Below are 9,292 nucleotides of genomic sequence, written 5' to 3'. Positions count from 1 at the left end.
CTTGGAGGGGGTTGGGAGCAGCCTGGGATAGGGGAAGGTGCCCCTGCCTGTGGCAGGGGGTTGGAACAGGATGGTCTTTAAGGTGCCTTCCAACCCAAACCATTCTGTGTTTCCATGATTACACTTTTCACTTACAAGATATGGCTCTCTTTCATCCCCAGATAGATTTAAAATCGTTTTATTTAATATATGGACACCCAGTCAGAGGAGTTAAAGCACATGGTTTTCATTTGGCTTAAAAGTCAGACTTGTTTAGTCTTTTTATTTTGCCAAATAGAAAAATTCAAAAAGAAAGATTTAAACATTTTTCTTTGTTCTTACTGTTGCCATATGGTGTGAGTAACCAAACCTCCCTTCAGTGTGGTTAATTCCTTTTTCCTTTGGCACACATTTTTGACACCTTTTGTATATGGCATGTTCTGTGTGTGATGGTACCTCTCAGAGAAAAACTCCCTTCACAGGTCACTGGATGGTTGACACATCATTAATTTTTATGCTTCTGTTAAACAAAGGTCTGGAAATTTAGTACTGTACGTGAATTTGTTACAGAGTGCCAAGAACAGGAAAAATCTCTGATCTGAAATGTGACCTTTTCCATCAGTGGGTCACCAGGACGTTTTCAGTCACTGATGAGCTTCTACCAGCCAAGGACTCTCTTACCAAGAGTGTCAGTTTTCACAGTTTATATGAATTTATTCTATTAGATGGTGACAAAGAATTTGGAAAGCTGGAGGTCACCTAAGGTCACATGCTCCATTTATTGGATTTTAACAAGGAAAATTTTTATAAATACACCTAATTATATGATTGCAAAATTGTACTGAGTACTCCCAGAGCCTCTAAAAAAGGGGGGGAAAGCCATGAAGATTACCTGCCTGCCTGCCCTTTCCTGCTTGGTAAACGAGAAAAAATTCATTTCCGTTTTTCTGGCGTATCAAAAGATTTTAACCATTGCAGTTTGCATATTTTGCTGGTGAGGAACTCGGTGTTAAAGAGGAAACCATCTCAATATTGGGTATGAGCTGCTCTCTGATGAGGGGAAGACATAAAATGGAATATCACATTATTAAAGAAGGAGCAGACCAGGGGCTAAACAAGGATTTAAACCAGTCTGCCTCTATTTGTGTCTTTATTCCTGTACCCCTCCCTATATGTGTATATAAAGTGTTTTATGCACTGTGCATGCACGAGGCTACACTCAGCAAAATGTAATAATGATAAAACACATGTGAGAGTAACTTGGTAGTTGTATTTTTGGGGCCAATGTAGCGTTTTAGGACTAGCAGCTTTCTAGCCTGGGAAGTTACAGTCAAGGAGCACAATCTCCCATCTAGCTGAAATATGATATCCACAATTTTATCACAGTTAAAATGCTGAAAATCCATGTTCTGTATTTTCTGTGTGAATTTAACAAAGTCAAAGACTTCAGCTTTCTGCCTTTAAAAAAGGGCAGTGTTGACTTTGGGTATTTTTAAGTTTAAAGATATTTTGATATCAGGAACCGGTAACTTTTCTGTTGAGCAAGTAGATGGAATTATTGTTTTTATTTTTTCTGTCTTTTAGCATTTTATAACTATCATAAAATTGGACTGTACTATATCTGTAAAATATATTAGAGTATGTGTTAGGAGGAATGCAGACTAATATGATACTTTCTTTTAGCACTCCCAGAATCAAAGACTTGAGTAGTTCCAACAGAGCCTTGGGATAAGGGAATATTACTTTCTTTTTTCTTTCCATCTTTTCTTTTTTCCTTTTTTTTTTTTTTCATTTTTTAACAAACCTGAAAACAGCTGTTGAAACAATGACATCATGGAATGTGACATGACTGTGGAAATACTAACAAAGTCAAGCTTTGAAAGCATCAAACTACATCTAGTGTTGGAGAGGGGCTTTAGTAGAGGATGCATTATCAGGTTTCCTTGGGCATTGCACAGTCACATCTTTACTGTGTCATTTTCACATCTGACCAAATAAACCCTTTGCTTTTCTTCTTAGCAGCCTCTTTGTATCACACAGACTCAGCTACAGACTGGAATCACAGAATCCCAGAATGTTCAGGTTGGAAGGGACCTCAAAGACCATCTCATTCCAACCCCCTGCCATGGGCAGGGACACCTTCCACTATCCCAGGTTGCTCCAAGCCCTGTCCAGCCTGGCCTGGAACACTGCCAGGGATGGGGCAGCCAAAGCTTCTGTGGGCAGCGTGGGCCAGGGCCTCAGCACCCGCACAACCAAGACTTTCTTCCCAATATCCCATCTAACTCTACTCTGTGTTAGTTTAAAGCCACTCCCCCTTGTTCCATCGCTCCATACCCTTGTGGAAAATCCCTCTCCAGCTCTCTTAGAGCCCACTTAGATACTGGAAGGCTGCTCTGAGGTCTCCCCAAAGCCTTTTCCTCTCCAGGTGATATGCTGATTCCCTGAGGACACAAAAAATGCTCTTGTGCTCCTGCTGCCTTCCTGAATGGCAAGAGGCTGGGCTGGCACAGATCGTTCCATGTCCTGCCTTTACTGTCTTTGGCCTCACTCATGTTTGACTTCCCAGGCTGTTGGCTGCTGTTCTAGCAGGAAAAACACCGATAGAATTTTATTTTAGCAGCGGGGTTTTGTTTTAATTAGCCATTCGAAGGGTGCTTTGGTGCAAGTCAGATGAATGCAGATGACTGCTTCAGTGACATAGGAGATAATTAACTGGGGTGAAAGAAAGCTTAACTTTTTGGTTTTATTGGGAAAATAGTGTTTTAATTACCTAGTCTATCACAGAGGAAGGGAGAATTGTTACAGCTTCTTGGAATAAGAACAAGCTCCAGGACAGCCTTTGCTGTTGTATATGGACTCAGATATGTTTGTTTTGCTTGTAGCTACTGCACTTAAATGTCCCCAGGACAACTGAAATCTCAAAATGCTCTTTCTGTAGTTGAGTGAATGTTATGCCATTCTCCCAGTGCCATTTCTCCTGAGTTTCTTCATTCTTTGTCTCTACCCTGATCCATGACTTGCTCTTCCTGCTCCATGAATTATCTTGTCTCCTTCCTTTGGCTAAATGTATTAACTTTTGCCCATGGCTTTTCTCCCTTCCCATCTCTGGGATCTGGCTGCAGGTTGTTTTCTACCCTTCCAGGGGTTCCCAGACAGGAAGACATCTGGGCACTGCAGGGATCTGTCACAGCTGCTGGAAGCTCTGTGGGATGTGCCCCCCCTCCCTTGCAGGGGCTGCTGGTGCAAGGGTTTTTCCCTCTCCCAGGGTGTCCCACATTTTGCAGGGTCAGATCACAGGAATGGGAAGTGGCCAGGTGCCATCTCAGAGGTGCTGGAAGATGAATATGGCTTGTGAAGTCCTGCAGGGGACTCTTCAGGGTGTGTCTGTGTACGTGGGAGAATGGAAGAACCACAAAGGAGAAGCAAGAAGGACTCTTAATGGGTCAGAGAAATGGGCTGGAGATAGGGAAGAGCTGAAACCACTTTTCACTTGTGTTTTGGGCAGCTGAAGCATTGAGAGGGTGTTTTTCTCTGTGGGACTTGTTCCCAATGGCTTCAGCTGGTATTTCTTTGCTGTTTATGATAATAAGTGGTCTTGAACAACATGAATGTTTTCCAAAGGTTTGATGCAAACAGACATAGACATAGGGATGGAATTCAGAAATACTGTTTGTATCGATGGATGCCATTTCAATGCTGTGGAATACACCAGAAACACCAGCATACTATCTGAAATTATGCTGGGCCTACTGAAAATTATAGATATATGTGTGTGTGTGTGTATGTACAGTGTATCTGTATGTAAATACAACCCACTGGATATCCAACTCAGTCCTTCCAGTACCTAAAGGGCATCCAAAAAAATCTGGAGAGGGACTTCAGACAAGGGCATGGACTGACAGGACAAGGGGGAATGGCTTCAAACTAACAGAGAGCAGGGTTAGATTGGAGATTAGGAAGAAATTCTTCCCTGTGAGGCTGCTGAGGCCCTGGCACAGGGTGCCCACAGAAGCTGTGGCTGCCCCATCCCTGGCAGTGTTCCAGGCCAGCTTGGACGGGACTTGGAGCAACCTGAGATAGTGGAAGGTGTTGGAATGAGTGGAAGGGAGTTGGAATGAGATGGTCTTTGAGGTCCATTCCAACCCAAACCATTCCATAGTTCTGTATAGTCACAGAAATTCGTCCTTTTGTTACCTGATAAGGAGAGTTCTGATGGTTAAAGCAGCACCCTCTGAAGTGCCTCAGAACTGTGGGCAGCAAGGGTGTCTGTGTACCTGTATTTCCATGGAAAATGGAGATAACATCAGCCGAGTTCAATCATTTGTCACAGACAGCAAATAATGACTTTTGTTTTCCTTTTTTTTCTTTTTTTTTTAGGAGAAGATGCTGCCCCTCATCTGAATCCCCATCTTCCTGCAGCAAAGGTGTCAGTGCAGCTGCCTGGCAAGAGCACAGCTAATGAAACACAGAGTCTGAGCAGTGCACATGGAGATTCGGATTCTTCAGGGGCAGACACATTTTAAAGCTTACGGCTGTTTATGACGGTCTCTGTCTGAAGATGTTGTCAGTGGTACATTTGTCTGTCTAGTGTGATAGTCTGGGTGTTCCATCAAAAGAACAGTCTTTCAGTACTGTTTATTTTCTACTATTTTTCTTATAATTTTGTTATTATTTTAAATGATTCTGTCTGCGAATATATCAATTATTTTTAAGCAAATAAAATGCAGGTTTTTCAGAATCATTATGAGTTGAAGTCAATAAAGGCCTTTTAAATATTTATTGTATTATGGGTGAATGTGAAGGCGGTTGGTATTAAAATCCACTGCAGAAGTGTGTCTCACTGATGGAAAACCTCTTTGGCTCAATATCACATCAATAGTGTCAAAATTTTGAGCCAAAGGAAAATAGGTTTGGAACCAAAGTCTGCAAGAAAAATGTGTTTCTAGGTATCATCAGAGGTTGTTCGTCCTTTGAAGACCACTATGACAAGCCAGTAATTCAAAATTGCATGTAAAGAAGACCCTTAGGGTTTGTATTGTTATTATGAAGAATTTTTTTTAGACTCACAAGAATTGGTCATCATTTCATGTTTGTTTTCCTAAAGACTTCCCCATCTTGAAGCATGCGAATGAGAGATTGTGTGAGTAAGGCTATTTTTTTACACTTGTAATGGAATTTTTTTTCCTTCTCATGAGACAGAATTAATTCCTGCAGTCTCAGCCCTTCAGAATCATGACAATCTCAGTGAGGAATGCCACAAGAATGGTTAACAGCAAGAGTGAATGAACACAGTGCCACCCTCCCAGGGACTGCTCCACCTTTTTGTTGCCTCCATCAGGAGAAGGTGGTTGATCCAGGAGGAAGGCAGGATCACCTGCCCCAAACAGCATCCAAGCAAAATGAAAAGGAGGAGTTCAGACATGTTCCAGTAGAAGAACTGGGAAAGAGGCTCTTTTCTAAGCAAGGCAAACACGGCTTTTGCTCTGTTCCTCCAAGTACGAGAGGCACTTGGTTGTTGCAGATGCTCTTAACTGTGAACAGTTCCCATTACTCTTTATTTTCTGGCACCTGCACTGATTTCATCTCTCCTTAACAGAGAAATGTTAGAAGTTCCTTTTGGCTTTATGTTGATCTCATTGACCACAAGGTTCAGTTAATTTGCTGCAGCATCCACAAGGATAAATGGAAAAAGAGAGAGAGCTTCAGCCCTTCACAGTCAGAAATATCCCAAGGATTCAGCTTTCAAGGGTGTCTCTTAAGCACTTTGGAGAGTTGTGCTCTTGTCTATTGTGACTGCCACATAAATAGCAGATTTGGGTGGGGGTAGAAGTGTCAGGCTTTGTGCAAAATGCAGCATCACTTAAAAAGAAAAAGCACAAATGAGAATCACAGAACCTTGGAATGGTTTAGGTTGGAAGGAACCTTAAAGACCCTCTCATTCCAACCCCCTGCCATGGGCAGGGACACCTTCCACTATCCCAGGTTGCTCCAAGCCCCATCCAACCTGGCCTTGGACACTTCCAATGATCATGGGGCAGCCACAGCTTCTGTGGGCACCCTGTGCCAGGGCCTGCCCACCCTCACGATCAAGAATTTCTTCCAAAGATCCAATCTATGAGATGGCATCTCTGGGAGCTGGGTTTCAGCACGTGATGCCACAACCCTTGGCAGCAGCAGAGAGCTGCTCCTCAGCATTCTGGTGCTGTGACAAGGATCTGCAGAGCTGTGTTCATTGCTGCTCTCTGTGGAACTGCACTTTAAATCACTCTACTGACCCAATCAATGCTTTGTATAAACAACAGCTTCTCTGGGGAGGATGGAGATGTTCTTTTACCCTGCAGTAGGTGCTACAAGAAGTGATTGCACTAGAACAAGTGAGAGGATAAGGAAATGCAGTGGGGAGAGCAAGAGCTTCTGAAATCAGCTTTCCTGCAAGAGCAAGCCTTCCTGAAGCTGTGTTCCAAGGGCTCTGTCAGTCTCCTGGGTGGTTTAGGGTGCTGATGTATAATTTAGGTCCCCTTTGTTGCAGAGTAAAGAGCAGTTGAGCTGTTCCTGTGCCCAGGGCTGCAAGGCTGGGTCAGGACTGTGCTTTGCTAAACAAAGTGTGGTAATTGAATTGAGAACATGCAGAGAGCTGACAAATGAGGGATGGGGATGGGATGGGAGGCAGCAGATGGATACACAGGCAAGGAGATTGTTTAGGAAAGGATGAGGCAGCCCAACCAGTGGGAGAGGCCGTCAGCTCATAATCCCAGGAAAATTACTGCGTGGGGTTTTATTGTCTGCAATGCTGAGCATCTCACATTTTGTTCCAATTATCTTCTCTTGCAATTAATCAAAGGTGTTGTCATTGTCATTGACTGAATTGTGGAGAAATTTTGAGAAAAATATGTCAGGAAATGCCCAGTGAATACCATTTTCAGGCAGTTTTAAAAATTCCCCATAGAGCTGTGTTCTCTTCCAGCTTGTTGTGACTGACCAATCTTTGTGGAAGCTTCTGGGTTCTTGGCACTGGGCTCAAAGATCTGCTGCTGGTGGGGATTACACCATGGATGGCAGTGGGATTTGCTAATCCTTCATCCCCACTGCAACCTCTGCCATTCCCATTCAAAGAGCATTTTGGAGAGGTGAAAAAGTGCAAACCCTTGACTTTTTCTTCCTCCAGGCTTCCCCAAAACAATGTGTCCTGCCACATAAACATAAGGGAACCTCTGTAAATCTGGCACTCCATGTGTGGATCATATTACAATTATTTATATTCCTAGGAAAAGCCAGGGGGAGAAGGGAGGGTTGCTTTAGTTTTTATCTGACTCTCCATTTTGACTTTGAAATGGAAAAAACCCCTAAACGTATCTTCTAGAAATTTATCTATTTCTTACTTTTGGATTCAATCTTGTATTTCAGGTTCCTGTAAGTAGTTTTCCGGAGTTGGAAATGGTAAGCACATGTTCTGTGAGCACAGCCAAGCCTTGATAAGGAATTTTTCTGTCTGCGTCTCCAAGTTCCATTTTGTTTCTACAGCTTTTATGATTGAAAATGCACATTTCTCATGGGCACTCACAGAACTGAAACAGCGTGATTTGCAAGCTTGCTAAATGGATTTCTTCCAAGCCAGTCATTGGGGTATGTCATCAAAGCTTAACAGCATCAAATAGAATTCCATCCAGGAAAAGTATTAAAAAACCACCTCTATACAGCTCTATTTTTCAGTTAAATCTCAGCAGCAGAGAGGTGAGGGGGTAGGGAGGGTGTTACTGGATTTCAGGATTGTAGCATGGAAACCAAACCCCTGGCTTTATTTTTTGGTTTGACTGAATTCCTGGTGAAGTTTGCTCGTGTCTTACATTGGGAAAGCACTGGAACGAGGGTGTTTGTTCATGGATTGGACTGGCAGTGCTAGGAAAGCACAAAACTGAAATGTCAGAAGCTTTTATATTTGCAGAGAATCTTTTTCTGACTTTGATAAGGAAAATCTGGCATTTTAGAAGTGAGGTGCTCAAGAATCCAAATCCATGGCTTTTTTCCCCTTCTCTCCCCTTCCTGAAGATAAAAGAGAGCTGCTGTATGGTGAGGGTGGTAGGACATGAGATTCCTGGCATAGGAGGAGATCCCAGCTCCCAGGCCAACACTGGCTCTGGGAGAGGACTCCAGCTGGTGTCACCCTTCCCTGCTCAGCTTATCTTGGTTTTCAGTATCAGAAACAGAAAATCTCATGTGCACACTTCATCTTACCTGAATCGTGCGAAATTGGATAAAAGTGAGGTTTTTGTTATTCCTGTTCCTAGCTCAGAGGTGGAAGTTGTCAAAATTAGCTGCTAAAAACATGAGCTGACCTTCCCTTGCTTTATGAATCGCTACAGGATAACATTTCTGTCCTGATGGAGGAAAGATGTGTGTGCCAACCTCCTCCCAGTGGGTTAAGCACTCACATGTGTAAAATGACACATGTGCAAAAATTCTGTTGGATTCCAGTCTGAAATGTAATAGAAGAAGAGCTGGAACCCTGCAACTGTTTAACAGCTCACTGTTAACACTTGGCACAAGCACTGGAGGCAAGATTGCATCCTATGGGATTGTTACAACATGGGAAATTCATCCTTCCCATAGGTGTCCAGTGGTGTTCTGTGTGTGGAACTGAAAGCTTCTGTATAAGCATTGAGATATTTGCCTCATTGACATATTTGATAGGATTGTTCCTATGGAGATCTCTTTTTAATTCCCCTTTCTCTGCTGCAGTCCTGATTTAGATGCCTGTCTTTCATAAGTTATCTCAAAATACTCATTATTCTGATCGTGTGTTGATGCCTCCCCCAACCTTCCAGGACTTGGATGGGATTTGGCTTCTTTGCTCTTGTGAATGTGGCCAGATCACTTATCCCAATCTCTGTGTTGTGGCATCCTTGAGCCAGGTCAGGGAACTGCAACAAAAGGTTTTTCCAAAAATCCCAAATAAAATTATGGAAATCTCAGTATGGTGGTGTGGCCAGCTGAGCAGAGGCCAGAATAAGGCCTGGGCTTTGTTCCTGTGATGGCAATAACACAAACCCACAATCCTGCATCCATGTCTGCAGCTTTTGTTGTATTTTGGGTAGAAGGGGAGGCCTGTTTTTGTCTTTTGCTCTCATTCTCTGCCATGAGAGGTGAGTACAGAAAGGGGATTCTTATAAATTCTTATAATTATAAGAATTATATTGTTATTTTGTTCTGTATACATTACTTCATATTTAGGTTAAAATACAGAAAGCAGAGAAAAGAAGTGGAATCAGAAGCCTGTGAGGTGCCTTGATTGGAGCGGGGGGGGGGGGGGGGG

General features: G+C 42.9%; 1 protein-coding gene across 3 annotated transcripts in view; it reads left to right on the top strand.

The window, feature by feature from the left end:
• The window catches only part of KIAA0586 (KIAA0586 ortholog), a 68,162-nt gene extending 63,403 nt beyond the window's left edge, over positions 1-4,759 (top strand). For all 3 annotated transcript variants that reach the window (XM_017738922.1, XM_017738921.1, XM_017738920.1), the window contains exon 31: positions 4,360-4,759. In XM_017738922.1, coding sequence (XP_017594411.1) covers positions 4,360-4,505 — 146 coding nt within the window. In that variant the 3' untranslated portion in view covers positions 4,506-4,759. The remainder of the gene's footprint in view (positions 1-4,359) is intronic.
• The last annotated feature ends 4,533 nt before the right edge of the window (positions 4,760-9,292 follow it).

This window comes from Corvus brachyrhynchos, unplaced genomic scaffold (genome assembly GCF_000691975.1).
Source record: "Corvus brachyrhynchos isolate BGI_N302 unplaced genomic scaffold, ASM69197v1 scaffold245, whole genome shotgun sequence".
Classification (NCBI taxonomy): domain Eukaryota; kingdom Metazoa; phylum Chordata; class Aves; order Passeriformes; family Corvidae; genus Corvus; species Corvus brachyrhynchos.
This window is presented reverse-complemented; position numbering and strand designations above follow the sequence as displayed.